Raw genomic sequence first — 16,085 nt, 5'->3', positions numbered from 1 at the left:
TGCTCTTAATAAAAGTATTCCTTCTTAAGGTGCAGGAGTGCATCCTCCTCCACGGAAAGGTTGGTGGAAGATGATACAAAAAGATGACCTCAAACCATGTGAATGTAGTGGCTGGGGAGATGGGCACAGGGAGCTATGGGGAGAGAAGCCCCTTGACCTACTGGTTAACATCCATCAGAGCACAGCACAATCCCACAGAAAAATAGTGTAGCTTTGAGGGGGCTTGTGTTTGTCCTAGTAATAACTGCGTAAGTTGAGTTAAAAAACCCCTCAGCCTCTTTGTCTGAATTTTAGCTCATTTATGAATAATTAATTATGAGTAGTTATTCATTCAAGCTTTGAAAACAAAGTCAGAATTTTATTTGAAGTGCTGTGTGTTTACCAGTTAAAATTACACTGAAAGGAATTTTGTCATTTTGGAATAACAAATTTCCTTGCATGGCATATCTGAATAATAGATGTCTTGATTTGTCCTGTTTCTAAGTATTTTTATGGTTTTGGTACCGATACTGTAGCATTGCCCCCATTTTAACCTAAACAGGAAATAAAAGACTGGGGTAATATTGTAAAGAATATTTGGGGTTATTCTGAGGGAAAAATAAGAAACCCATACTGAGATGAGACTAGTAAGAAGCACTGCAGTCATTTACTGTTGTCATTCACGTTAGATACATTTTATGCTAAAATAACCCATCTTCAGCATATCCATAGTAAGGGACATATATCCATCTTCTTTTAGCATACTCATTTATTCTGTCTAATGGACATAACCTGTTAATGAAGCATAACAATTTTTATTTACTCTGGTGATGTCATCATCAGCAATAAATCTGCTATTCACATGCAACTTCAGAATAGCAGTGTTAACATGTTAAGACTGATTACAGTGTTAAGGCCATTCGTTGCACCTTTTAAATATTTTTTCCTCCTGTTACGTGTTAATACATCTAAAGTGTGACTTATAAAAGCTCTACGTACATACAAGGTGAATAACAGTTCTTGGTGTGTAGACGAATTGTTTTATTTCGTTCAAGTTAGTCAGAAGCTTGTTTAATACACAGTGCTGATTTCTGAAACTGGAAATCCCTTATAGGACTTCATTTATTATAGGACAAAAGAAATACTGAAATGTAAAATGCAAGCGTATATTTTTCAAATGACATTTGATGTGAGGATGTTTCCAAAATATCAGTGGTATTTGATCAAAAGAATTGAGACACCTGTCTATGCAGAAGTGCCTTGCATCTTTGAGTTTGGAGCAGTGCTTCATTACTTGTTGAAAATAAGATTTCTTTGCAAATAAAATTGCAAATAAGTAAATTACCATAAAAATATTAGAACTAACAGTACTGTGAAGCAGTATTGCAGTATTTTTGCCACTATTTATACTTCATTCCTTTGTAGGAATTATCTATTGAGCTGAGGAACAAACAGTGAAAAAAGTATTTGAAATTTTATGCAGCATTAGAGAATAATCTGGAAGCTTGAATGTGTGTGTGTGTAAGATGTGACATAAGTATTTAAAACAAATGGAAAAGAAGTAACTTTAACATTTGAACTCTATTGGATCAGCAGAAACATTTATCTTTTTTTTTTAAATGTATGGTTTGAGGAGGTTTGGTTTGTTTTGTTTTCTATAAATAGGGATTTATAAATTATTTAATTAAGAAAATTTTTACTAACTCTTTCTCTACTCACCTGTTTGGATTTTTACCATTCAGTGACAGTCTGAAGAATAGAGGCTTATTCAGTCATCCAGAGAGTATTTCACAAATACTAACTTCTCCCATTCCTTGGCAGTAGACAATAACGAGAAAGTAAGCGTATACAGCATTGGCAACTCTAATGATAGAGTATTTTTCTTTAAAAGGTTCCATAGAACATCTCTAACCTGCTTAATTGTTTTCATCACAGTGGGATTTGTATCAGGGTATATAATTTATTCACATGAATGTTATTATACTTAATCATGATTAATGTTATTACAATAAGTATCAAAGGAGCTAATCATAATATGCCACTTACGATAATGTCTTGCCATCATTTTATATCACAATGATGTTTCAGTGGATTTACACAGTTGTGAAGCCAACCATTCTGTTATGGTTCATTGTGATTAATGTGACCACCAGTGAAAGCTGAAAATAATTAGTCTCTTTCGCAAACTGTCACTAAATAGAATATATCCCCTAGAACAAATTTAATCTCATTTTAAGTGTGAAACATGGTAAATGACTCCTCTATCAATTGATATGAAATATTTAATGAGAAGTGGAAGTCTACTATGCACTAAAAAATGTTTTTGCAATTCTTGTTTCCCTAGATCTTGGTGAAAGGTACTGTGGGAGATGGTTTCACTGGAGACATTGGACTTGATGACATGTCTTTTCTAGGCTGTACTCTTTACAATGGTAAGAACAGAGTCAAAGTGTACATCTCCTAGCTGTCAGCTGATTCTTTGCTGTCGTTTGTAAATATTGCTACCGGAATAGCAAAACCCAGATCATACTGTGAGTTATGTCTGACAAGGAAATCCAACTTGTTTCCCTGCTTCGCCGACCCTCATATACAGGCATCAGCACAAAACACTTTCTGCTGTGCACATAAGGTTCAAAAGAGACCCTTAGTAAGAAGTGTGCAGCTTCCAAACTCTTTGAGATCTTGATTCTTAGAAGGAAAAAGCAACTTAACTGTGTGTAAACAAACTGACCTCTCGTTCAGCAAACTCAGTTTGATACAGCCTTCTGCCTCCCCCCAATAATTCTTAATGTTTTTACTGTGCCAATTGCTCCCACGTTACAGCACACGAACAGTTCAGATGATAGAGCAGCCTGTCCTCAGAAGTCATTGCTACCTAGGGTAGTACAATGTCTACAGAATTGTAAAATATTATATCCCAAAGTACATGTACTTCAAGACACCAGATTCCAGACCTGTCACTTCATCACAGAAGGGATTTTAAGAGGACTAGTGTTAGCGGCAGCAGGCATTATAGTGTTATATATGGTGTGACAGTTGGTGTACAGTCATAATAGGGCTGTAGATCAGCATGCAATTTAGAACAGTGTCTGAGTATTAGTATCCTAGCACTAACTCTAAAACACCCTAGTGCAGATGCATTTTATTCTGCTACTCCAAAAATTTCTTGTAGATATAATTAGGTCTACTAGGAATATCAAGTGTATACAGCATGTTTCTTCTGCAGATAATTATCTCACGTTTTACCAAGTGTACAGCATTTATTATAACATTTTGAATATAAAGTTTTTGTAAATACTCAGGTAATGCACAATGCCTTATATTTGAGGAAGAAAACCTTAAAAGAACAAATAAGAAAATCCCTACATATTTTCAAATGAGATATGAAAAAAAGTTTTAAAAATAAACAAGAAGAAAGTTGAAAAGTAGAGAGGGTCAGAGTTTCGGAGTTCGTAAATAAAAAAAAAAAAGCTAATTTTGTGTGGAAAGATAAAACAAAAATACCCAAGTATAATGGTGGCCAGAGCTGAAGAGGAAAGAGTTTTTGTATTCTGTGCATTTTAAAAAAATCTTTTAGCATTAAGAGCAATGTTTGAGACACACAAGGTCCTTCTGACTCTATTTTACTTCTTCCACACCATAAAAAAATCCCAACAACCAAAAAAGAGTCAGAGACTATAGGAATCGTCTGCAAAATAGTCAATAGCTATGGCATATTCCACTGTACTTAATGCAAGTTGGATCAGGATAAAAAGAGGGGGTCCCATGTCTCTGTACCCTAGAATTAAGCACTGGCTACCCAGTTGCTCTTGTTCCACTTCAAATAACCAAATACTGACCAGGGAAAGATGGGCTTGATAGTTTGGTGGTAAAGTCCCTCAGAAGTAATAATAAAGATGTCGAAGCTTGAGCATACTGCTTTGATGCATCATTTGAATGCCCTAACCAAAGGCTAGTCAATGATGCTTGCTCTGGACAAAATGGTATTTCATAAATTACAGAAAATGAATTATTTCAAAGGAGAGAAAGGAGCAGATTCTCCTTTCTTTTCAGGTGTCGTGAAGGTTATGGTACTTCAAAATTACTTTTCCTGTTCCAGTGGATTAGGAGCAGAACTTGAATGTGACATTTATATTTAAAAATTTCTAACCAATAGGTCCTTGCTATGATTATGAGTTGTAGATACATTTGTTATATCATGCAGTTGTTCCTTCAAAAGGTTCCTTCCCCTAAGTCTTTGTTTGAGTCTTAGGATATTATGGAAATATCATTCATTTGCTTGTAGTATAATTCATTTGATGTCATACATGTGCTTTCTACCTTATGAAATAGAAATGGCTACTGCTCATGGGGACTTTATTATCAGTCTTAGTGCTCCAGGCCTCAGGGGAAAAAAAAATTCTTTGCTGTCCCAGACACATTTTATATAAAAAGTCATGTACTTTTTAATTAACTTAGGTGTCTTGCTCGGGTGCATTGTGCACTACAGCTAATAATTTCATTAACGATTAAATTTAAAGAAGGACTTATATATTGAAAATTCCTTTTATGGACAATAATAGCAAGGGTTTTCAAGAAATGAGAATAAGCCTGAAGAAAGGTGCATAGTAAAGAATAGGAAGAAAGGCAAGGAAAATTGATTTGAAAGAAGTGGTAATGAATTTGAATGAAACATAAAGGAAGTGGTGGAACAAGATGATGACCTCAGAATAATTTTTCTAATGAGAAAAAAATATTTTTTTCAGTGATGAAATTACAAGGTAAGAAGGTTACATAGTAATTTCCACAGTCACTTGAAGTAATCGATGTGTTAAAAACAAAGCCATTATCATTGGAATAATCTGTTAGCCTTGGTTCACAGGGAAATTAAGTTTCTGTGATTGTTCCGTCAGTCGCCGCAGCATTAGTTTTCTGAAAAGACTCACTGACTTAATCCAAATTTTAAAGGCAGGTAAGAGGTGTAAATAAATTCCTGCAAGTGTTGAGGATTGTATGGAGTAGCTGGCTAGCATGACCAACCTAGTGCTTTCCACTGAGGAAATGTTCAATTCAGTTCCTGCTGGGCAGCATTTAAGTCATTCAGTTTGGTTGCCCAGGCATGTTTCCAGCAAGGCTGTACCTTTGGCAAAGGGTGGGAGTGGCAAGGGGACAAATCATTACAGAAGTAGAATGCCTTGGTCCCCATCTCTCAACATTTTCTTGGTTTGTTTTTCAAAGGAAACTTGCCAACAATCTCTACAACTACTTGTGGAACTCCAGCTGCTGCCACGCTCCCCATGAACAACTGCACAGAGAAGGAGTTTGTCTGTAGAGCCTCTGGCCGTTGCATCCAGATGATCCAGAAGTGTGATTTTAGACCTGACTGCTATGATAAGTCTGATGAATCAGCTTGTGGTGAGTATGCTAAATCTTGTACTTTGCTACCTTACTAGTTTGTGGCTGTTAAACACATTGCTTTAACTACTCTGTATTTACCTTTGCAATTTGGTATTAGCACCTAGATGCTATTTTTAATGTGATTTTCCCCAGAAAAATAATAACATTTTGCTCTTAATGTGGGAATCTGAGATGTTATGCATTTTCTATTTTCTAATGGGCTGATTCAGACTTGACACTCCAATTCAACTTACTACTGAAATGGGGCGGGGGGGGGAGGGGGGAGGGGAAGGGAGGACTCCTCAGTTCCCCAGTGACTGGTACTATACATGACAATTCTTTTAAGTGAGCATAGTTTCTCACGTTAAATGGCCTACGACATACTTCCATTTTTCAAATGTTCGCTATTTCAGACTGGAAGAGAGAATAACTTTACAGTCTCATTGAGGTGCACATCTGGGAGACTTGGTCCACTTCTTACCTGCTTCAATGAATATGGGTTTTGGGGTTTTTTTAATATAAAGTATTTTCAGCAGCAGCAATGACTGTGAAATTCAGCCTACTCCACACAGAAGTGAGTTCCAGCCTGTAAATTCCTAAAGCTGTGATGGTCAGATGGGAACACTGGAACTGGGACAATGGACAGGGTCACCACATGTTGTCCATAGAGGTCTAAGACATTTGTTGATTGCTTCTGAGTTGCAGCAGTTCACACTGTAGCATTTTAAAGAAAATGTCAGTGACTTTGTTTTGCCTTAAAGCACAGTATTTGAAAATACTGCTGTACTGAAGCTGATTAATGAGGGGGACAGACATCTAGAGACAGTGACCTCATCAGTCTTTGCAAGCTAAACTATTCTCACTGAAGATCAAAACTCTGCATTCGTTATAGGGAACTCAATCACCTCTCTCAGGGCTGAAGGCTCAATGAGGAAAAGTAACATAAGACTCCTTCTGTCTATTTCTTATGTGGGAATAACTCTAGAAGAAATTAATCTGATATGTAAATATCACTGGGTATTTTCCTATAGCGTGAAAAAACACGAACCATTGAAATTCTGCACTGAAAAATAAAGGCAGAGCCTTTTGGAGAGATCTTTTTTTTTTTCCCCCTCAGAAATTTACATTATCTTGCAAAACATCCTTTCCTTCTGAGAGAGATAAATACTGTGGAGAATACACCTTTACATATTTGCTCTGTCCGAAGTCTCCCATCACTACAGCAATGATGGCAATTTATCACTCGTATGACAATGCTGGAATAGGAGATAAGCATGTCCTGATTAAGGGCAGAAATATGTTCTCAGAAAGGTGTTATCTGTCTCAGAGGCATTTGAAACATAATGTTTATAAAACACGTTAAAAAAGGGGAATAAACACTTAATACTATGTTTCTCAGGAAACCTCACAAATCTTTATATGGGTTACTCATGAGATCACACTGGCTGTGGTTTGCTTCCTTACTGGAGATATACAAGCTATAAATCAAAACTCACTCCCTCCTTAGTCTACCATTTTTAGCCAACAAGGAAGGAAGCATCAGACGTGTTCTCCTAATGCACTATGATTTCTTGATGTAGAAGTTGCCTCAGCTATACTAGCCTTTGAACTTTGTGGGTTAAAATAAATTCTCGTTTCCCTGCACACTTCTTACAGCAGTCACTTAAACTTGAGTATAATAATCTGTTTCAAAGTTCTGGAGAGTGGCAAGACTCACCTTGGATCACCTAGACAAAGTTTCTGCAAAACATTCAGGAAGATGTACTGGAGAATAAATAGTCATATCAGAAATGGAAAATAAGTGGGTTTCTTTTCCCCTAAATATTCTTTCAGGGGGATGCATCGTGAGAAAGGAACAGTAGTGAGCTCACTTTTCTTGTCAGGTTGCTCAGGAAGCAAAAACTGAGGCACAGGCAGCTGCATATTTATTTAGTAAGACAACAATTCAATGTTTGACACCAATATCAAATAGCTGCATTATTATGTGGCTTTGGGTATTGTGGGGACTGCGTGAAACATTGATTTGTTTTTTAGAGTTTTGGTCACGGACTTTGTACACAACGTGCAATGAGTTGCTAATGTCATCTTTCTACAGGACTGAAGAAAGAGCCATGCACCAGCTGGCAGATTTGTAACTGATGAATTTTACATCCATTTCAGTGTGTATCACAAAACAGATTTTTAGAATGACCTGAAAGCTGGTCAGAACACATATGAAGGTAGATGCTGAGGTGCAAAAGAATTGGTACAGTCGCAAAATTAGAATCTGCCTGACAGAAAAGAACATAGAAAATATAATTGATATTTTATCTATAGATGAAAAACTATGCATGTTAGTACTATGTAAGCATTCATGGATACTATAAATTCAATCTTTTTCATTGCCATATAGTTTATCATAACATCAATTAATGATTTCCAATTTTAATATAAACATGAAGTATTCACTGTTCATCTCTAAAGTTATGGAAGTCTGCGACTTTGAAGATAAAAACCAGTGTGGATGGTATCAACCAGCCTTGGAACAGATGTCGGGAAATTATTCCATCCATACCACAAACATTTTCAAGTGGGAACTTGGAAGAGGGGCAAATGTCTACCATGGGCAAGAAAAACACTGCCCATTAATTGATCATACTATGTGAGTACAATGTTCTATGTACTTGAATCTTTCTTGCACTGTGTGAGTTTAGCCACGTATGGTTTGTCAAGGGGAAAAACTGCTCAGTTCACAGTGTTGAAGCAGTTTACTGATTTATTAATGACATGTAATTAACTGGCAATCAATGAGATAGATACGCAGGATCAATAGCATCAATACAACAGATGAATCAAAATACAAAATGTGAATAAACAGGTACAAATTTCTAAACACCCTTCTATAAGTAATTCCCAAAAGCTTCAGTACCTCCCCACCCAGAGAATTATGTGTGCACTTCCTCTCCCAGAGGACATGTGAGGTACAAGCATGTTCCCCCTCACAGGAAAGCAAGTTTGGAGATGTGGCTGCTCCAGCTTTACGTGTTCACATGCCACTGCCTACAATCTGTTAATACATATGCTATGAGAAATCAACCCTCCTTGTAGCACCTCAAAATGTCAGCCCACCAGCTGGATGCAGGCTATTTGCAGCATCCAGTGGGGACGATGCTCTGTCTGGTCTATGCAGTGGTTGCGGCACCAGCAAGATGACCTCTGGGGTGTGAAAAAGAGGTTTCGTCTGCTGCTGTTTCCACTCTATAATCTCTCCCCACTATTACAAATTTTTAGCCTTCTTATGTACTTCTTTTCAAGCTGACTTCTCCTTTGTTGGAAAGCTGTCTTTGCAATTCACTGGCTACTGTTTGATTTAGTTGATGGTGGTTATCATCTTGATCACTTTTGGGCGAATACCTTCTCAGTCTTTATTCACAGACAGTGTACACTCAGTTTTCTACCTTACCAGCTGTGGTTATCCCCGCAGTTTTGCTCAAGAGTGGGCAGTACACATTACCACAATAATGGGTCTTGTGAATTCTGCTGTCATTTAATAATTAACTAATGCAGTTCAAAATCACTGTAGTTAGAGTTAAATTCAGTTTAGTTGATATTTTACCATTTTTCTGATAAATTATATCACTTCATAGTAAAATGAAAAATATGTCTGTTCTCTTAGTGAAGATTTCTAAATTAATTTTGGACTCCAAGTAGATTGTTCATGATAATTACTAACTCCTGCTAAAGACATTCCTTTGATTTGTCTCAAGGAGAAAAAATTAGCTTTTTTTCATAGAGATTTGAGTTTACCTGTTGTTTTTCTTTTTTAAAGTAAGAAATGTGATTTAAAAAAAAGTATTAATGCAATTTATATTACATTTAAAAGTAACAGTTAAGATTTATTGAAACAAAATCCCTACAGGTGACTAGCAAATGTATTAAGTACAAACAACTTTCAATGTCATACAACTTCAGTTATCTAATAAGGAAATTTCTGTACAGCATTATTCTTGTCAACAGAAAAATACTTGCCTCGTTCTAGTGACAGGCATGTTTACTTTCTGTGGCAATATTCCACAGAGTGCAAAAATGGACTTTAAATTAAAACCACTCCAGCAGAGTCTTTGCTATACTGATACTAGTTTAAAATGAGATTATATTGCATTTACTCAGCCTGAGAGTGTTTCTTTCACTATAAAAGAATCAGTTCAGTATATTGGTTTTGCTATGTACTTCATTAAAATCACTGTATATTTTTACCAAAAAAAATAAACACAAAAAATCCTAATTCAACAACAGCAAAAAAATAATTGGTATTACCTGATTGTTTCAAGGTCTCTACATTATTTATATAAAGGAAGTGTATTACATAGAAAAGAGCAACTGTTTACAATGAATTGGCTGTCAAATCTTTCCTTGACTGCTATTTAATTATTATATATTAGCCAATACCAGCACCATATGTGTACTTAGTAAATCCTCTCACAGCCTTTCCACTACAGATTTGCATTGGCACAGTGATACCTGAAATTGTGTTACTGCTTTTCAACATATTTTTAGGGTTTAATGCAACTAACAGTATATTGAAAAGGGCTGATGAAAAGGGAAAGTAAATGATCCATAGAGACTGCAGTTTTTAGACAACACTGAAATGTATTGCTGTTGTGGTGTTTCACATGAGATGTAATTTGATTGTACTGTTTCCCCATTCCCTAAGTTTATTGGGCTAAAGAAAAGAACAGGAACATGATACCTCCAAATTACAGCAGAGGATGCAGAGCAGCAGTTTTGTTGAATCAAAACCCTACAATGTTTTGTTTTATTTTCTCATCAATTTTCCCCAAATTTCCATGGAGTTAGATAAAAGAAGCTGTAATACTGTAATCCTGTGTGTTTACTTATTAAAATAAAACATGTAGTATTACATATAGAAATTATTAGATTTATCCTGATGCAAGAGTGGGTGACAGTGCAGGTTAAGATGAGTTCTTTCAGCAGAAATACCTGTGAATAGTTGGAGATTCAAACCACCTGCTTCCCATAGAACATATACTTGGGCTAGCCACATATAGGCTGATTAATTGTAAGGTGGAGATGTGAGTCTTTGAAGCTCTAGTTACATTAATTAAGTAAGACTAATGGCTTCAAAAATGGAGGACAGAACAGCTTGTATGTGTGTGTATAAGTCTAAGGCTGGAGGAATAGAAGCCATTATGGGATTCTGCTATGGCAGATTTGTGAGGTGCAAAGGCATGAGAACAAGGGGAAAATCATTGCTGCAGCAGCCTCCTAGTGCCTAGATGGAAGAGTGCAAAGTTGGAAGTCAAAGGCAAACTGCGGAGTTACAAATAGGAGGATGAGAGGACTCAATGCCACCCCTCCTCCATTCACTGCAGTAGCTGCTTTCTGTGCTACCAAAAAGGCAGCTGGAGCTCTCCGTCTTCCTGACACTCTCAGCACAGGTAGCTACTTCCCTGACCGTTGTAGGAGAGCTTTTTTGAAGTTGTCTTGTCTTCCCACTAGCTTCATGCCAGTACTTTATTCTTCATTCCAGCCACCTTCTTGATTCAAGGAGTGCTTTATATCCAAAAGCAAACCTTTTAAAATCCTTTTCTGGTATTGGGATAGCTTTGTCCATGTGCTGTTTAGATATAGCCTTTAAGACACTTGTGTGCTATATGCAGATATCTTATTCAAAGGATAGAAGATGACTTCTTCACTTTGATTAGCTTGCATCTGTCTCCAAAGTGCACATACTCTCATATGGAGACAATATTTTCTCTAGAGTGACTTGCTATGCAGAAGTTACAGGAAGATGCTCACAGTTAGCTCAGCAGATATTTAAAACACATATTCTCTTATAAAAGTGATTCAGTCAAATATTTTTCTAAAAATAGAAATTTAGCCTTTCTATCTACCCAGGAAGATCAAAGTAATGTATTACTATTTTTATATTTATTATTATAGTCATATTACTACAAATAATTAAAGACTTGTTGAAAGTCTTGACTACATAATTCTCAAAAAAAAAAAGTCTGTGACAATTTATTCTATGATCCTTTTTTCTTTAATCAGGAATATTTCAGAGAGTAAGAATTCAGATAATCAAGCTTCAGAAAGTAGGTTTTCCTCTGCAGTCATTTTTGAACAAGGTGCAGCTTACTATATGCTTGTGTTCTAAGTGGTTGTGAAATATGGACTAATTTGTGCTAGTGCTTCATTAAAGCATTAACAAAGCATCACAGGTAATCAAATGCTTTACTGTGCACTCTAATAAATATCCAGGGTGATGATAATGCAAGAAACAAGCAAAGTCTTGGGTAGTTACATCTCACTCATGTCTACTCTGCTGTGATTGCAATATATCACTAAATAATCTAAAGCGCTGGATTTGTGTTAATGTGCACCAATTTTCCAGTCTGTTCTCCAACCAAGTCTGCATAGCCATTTGTATTCTTTTTCCTCATAGCTGAATAATACTGACAGATGAATATGCAAGAAGTAATTAAGACTCATTTATAAAATTCCAGTTTCTCCTCTAAAGCCTTGTTCAGAATATACTCTGTACAGTTTAGATGTGCTTTCTGTTTTAAATTTCTTTATCAAAACTCTTATAGAGGAGATTTCTGCTTCTCTTGAACTTTTAGCAAGTGATGTATTAATTAACAGCACACAAAGAGCAGTGGAGTTACCATATATCTTTTTTCCCCATTAATTTCTTTAAAAACAAATCTCTAAGTTTTTATCATGTAATCAGAACTTCTACTTTCCCAAAAGCAGCTTAAATCTGTTTATAATGTACGGAATGATTTTTAAAGGATTGATGGACATTAGCAAAAAGCTGTCTGAATTATTCCAACCAAAAGGATAAAAAACAGCTCTTAAGAAGAAACACCTTTTAGACATGGAGAGTATAAATGATACCTGAGAGTACTATAGTTAGTTACGTTTATGTAGAAATGAAGGAAACGTATGAGCTTTATATGATGCTTTTACACTCCATAGATCTGTTCTTCATGGTATTATGTACTTAAGACTAATGTGTGTGTATATCTATTGGTCTTGCTTGAGAACTCTATTCAAAGTGAAGTGAAACACAGTGTTAAGCCTTGTGGGCTCCACAGCTGTCTCTAAGAAGATGCTTATAGTGCTCTTAAAGACAATGGAAAATGAAAGGAAGGGGATTCTTCAGCCTTGTAAAAAGGAGTTTATTTAGCAAGTTACAGTGTGTCTATCACAGGCTCTGATGGGTCTTGTGGTTCTATGTGTGCAATTCTTGTGATTCTTGAATTGAACGGGTGTAGATGTCATCAGGATAAAGACTCGAGGGCATCTAGAGAAACAAGGTAACAATAAGCAACAAAAATTGATTTAATTTTTATATATTTATAGAATTATTAATTCACATACTTTCATCACTCCCCTTCAACTTTAAAAGCACTTTCTGAGAATATCTGCTATTTCCTCTGGCTGCACCCAGTAAAAAAAAAGTGAAGATTACGTGTGGTTGTAGTACAGTCTAAGAAGAATCCATCTGTAACATTTTGCATAAGGTTTCTCCGTTCTTCTCTTGTCCCTTTAGAACTGGGACCATAAATTCAACTTTGAATATCAGGTGACTCCACCAGTGCTTCTAAGAAATGAGCTGCCTTCAGTAATGAGGTCTGGAGTATTATCAGACTTCAGGTTAATATTATCTTTTGACTTTGTCATAATCCATTTGTTAGTGGCAAAGTTCAGATGAATGTGTGTGGAAAAAATAATCTGGAAGTGCGCATAGCTGTCACAGTAGTATAGATAATACACATTAGTGTAACCTGAAGCAATATGTTGATTAAAGCCTAAACACTGAAGACTGTACCTTTAATATTTTTGTAAGATAAATCTCTGTACTGTGTGTTTAATGAAACTGAAGCAAATATTATAATTCTTTTTTAGGAAAAAAAAGTTTGGGGTTGAAAAGTGCTGCAAATGTAGTCCTAAGATCTGCACCATGCACTTGGGGAGCAAAAGTATTCATATCACTTGTGTGCCCAACTCAAATATGTAGTTGTGAAATACTAATTACTTTTAAGAATAAGCTAATGGTCAGAAATTATTTGCAGGATGATGTCAAATAACTAGTGCATTTCAAGTAATTGTAATTTAATCAAATTTAATTCTGTACCTTTCTAATCTCAGTGTTCGCTTACATGTCTCAGTATGTGACTAGTGCTCTGGTGTGTTAAGCATCTCTTTCTGTTCAGTTTGAATTAGCTATTGAAGCTCAATCCTGTATTCGTGTGCCAAAGTTTAGATGCTAAAGACAGATAGCACTGTGCAAGGAACTAGGTTGGTTGGCATCCATCAATTTACAGACAGCTTTCTGTAAACACAGCTAAAGGATGGCTTCTGCAATAGGAAATAGCTCTCTTATGTCCTTTCAGAAAGCAGTCTTCCAAAAAATTTGTGTCGACTTTGTTATGACATGACAATTATATTACTTTTTTGATTCTCAGTTTATTATGCGTTAATGTTAAATGTTAATAGAGGTGGGAGGTTACTAGATAAAAAATATGTTTCAAATCATAGTAAAAGAACTTACTTTTTTTGGAATTACCACTGTTTGAAATTAAATTCATCACATGTTGCTGTAAGTGAAGGTCTGATTTCCTGACCACTGTTTGCTTTGAATTGTTTTTTAATTTTTTTGAGAAGTTTACAGAAATGCTTAAATTTCATTGAAGAAAAGCCTGCCTTTTTTTTTTTCCTTTCTAGTTGTTTGTTAAATACAGATTTGAGTTACTGACTAGTTAAAACCTATTAATAGTTAAGTGGTTAGAAGTGTTCAGTGGAGAAAATCTTCCTGATACATAGTAGAATTAATTAGGTTATTGGAGTTCTTATTGTCCTTTAAGATTACTGAAAGTTACACATTTTATGACATTTTAATTTTGCATATAGATTCTTCTGCAATAATATCCTCACAGCTGCAATACTTTATTCAGGAAACAAGAACCCTTTTGAAGCCAATGAATATGTTATGTGTAAGTCACTGCAAGATGGTGGCTGTAAAAGATCTGTTCACATATTATGACCTATAATAGGCCATCCTATATCATCTACACAAGGATAAGTAGTCAAACTATTTCTGCTGCAGACACTGAATATCTAGCAAGTACAGACAGCAAAGAAACAAAGTAATTTTTTCTCATTCTTCTTTCTCCTCATAAAACTTCTCATGCTTCCTAGAGAAGTGTGTTTTGGCACATTTCTTTCAGATTCATGGTCAATGTATCACAGTTTACCATTGTCTTGTGTGAAACATATATAGATGTTGCACAGTGTTTATGGACATATATATCCAGGAAAAATTGAAAGGAACATGGGAGCTGCTGCTTTTTGAATCTCAAATTTCAGTATGGTATCATTATTCCTCTAAGGAAGCTGAAATTTTCCTCTCTGGTTTGCCTTTTTTGTTTGTTTTCTCATTATTGCTGAGATTTGGAAGGGAATCAGAATTCTTAATGAAATGGAGTTGTTTGTTGTCTAACCAGATTTAGTTTTCACTCTAAATGAAAACGACAGACTAAAGGGTATTTTGTAAGTCCATCTAAGTGCTTAATCAGGGATTCTCAACCAATTTGTAGAAGATACATAGATGACTTAATGCTTTAGAAACTGAGACATGCCCAACAATTAATTAAATCAGAGGTTGAACTTTCTGTACAGGAAAGTTCAGCTGATTAATTTTTGATCCACTTTCAGACATTGCAATGATAGATAATTACTACTGTGAAATAAGTACTTGACAGCATGAGACTTTACTTGATAACACTACCAGATTTAAGCTGGGCCTAATTTTTTGGATAGGCCTCTAACTTTTTTTAACATACCTGATCTTTCCCTCAATACTAATTCCCATTTAATGTATTCAGGTCCCTGTGTTCTCCTGAATGCTTTGAAGGGGGAAATACAGTGAAGATTCTTTTATGATGCCCATTCTTTGCTAACTACTTTTAAAGATACTTGAAATACTAAGCTATTAACAAAGTCAAGTAAGGAAATGTAGCTCAGTTGCTTATGTTGAATTTTTTATGTCCATTAAAATGTTGTGAATTTCCCTCTGAAATTAATTAGGATAATTACACTGGCACAGGAACGTCTCTATATAGGGAATGCTTGTAGTACATATGTAAAATTAATTATTTTCAAAGGGTAAATATCAAGATTTTAATGACACACATTGTAGCTGCCAACTAAGAGGTTTTCCATGGGATGATTTTCCAAATGAGCCTGAGTTCTTGCAGCTACTGGCAGGGGAGCCTGAAAGCATTCTGCTGAATTTCAGCACTTACATAAGATCTACATTGAAAGCCAGATTTATTCACTCTTATACATGTTGAACAGCATCTTGTTTTACACTTGTTACCATCAACTTCTTGAGGTCTCATTTGGGGAAAAAAAAAAAGAAAAAAACAGAAGGGAAGTGCCTTTATGGAATAGGAAAGAAAGGACTTTAAAGAGGGGTCAGATGACTAAATTGCACAATGAAGAAACTACTACCTTGGTTGAAGATCACTCAAAGAACAAAGATGCGGGTGAAGAGGAGGACAACTTCTGAGCAGAGTAAGAAAGACTGGTTTAGGAAAAGGTTTATGGAAAATTTTGGAACGTCTTGTGACTATATATTACTTACTGGTTTAAAATACATGTAGCCCAGCTAAGAAATCTTTTATTTTAAAAGCCACAACTTGACACTGAACAGATGATCG

At 35.6% G+C, this 16,085-nt stretch overlaps 1 protein-coding gene across 1 annotated transcript in view; it reads left to right on the top strand.

Annotated features, from left to right (window-relative positions):
* The window catches only part of MALRD1 (MAM and LDL receptor class A domain containing 1), a 277,676-nt gene that overhangs the window by 79,897 nt on the left and 181,694 nt on the right, over positions 1 to 16,085 (top strand). The window contains exons 18-20 of the mRNA XM_059818810.1: positions 2,324 to 2,411; positions 5,197 to 5,373; positions 7,819 to 7,996. Of these exons, the coding sequence (XP_059674793.1) occupies positions 2,324 to 2,411; positions 5,197 to 5,373; positions 7,819 to 7,996 (443 nt within the window). The remainder of the gene's footprint in view (positions 1 to 2,323; positions 2,412 to 5,196; positions 5,374 to 7,818; positions 7,997 to 16,085) is intronic.

The sequence above is a fragment of the Gavia stellata genome, chromosome 6, assembly GCF_030936135.1.
Source record: "Gavia stellata isolate bGavSte3 chromosome 6, bGavSte3.hap2, whole genome shotgun sequence".
NCBI classification, from domain to species: domain Eukaryota; kingdom Metazoa; phylum Chordata; class Aves; order Gaviiformes; family Gaviidae; genus Gavia; species Gavia stellata.
This window is presented reverse-complemented; position numbering and strand designations above follow the sequence as displayed.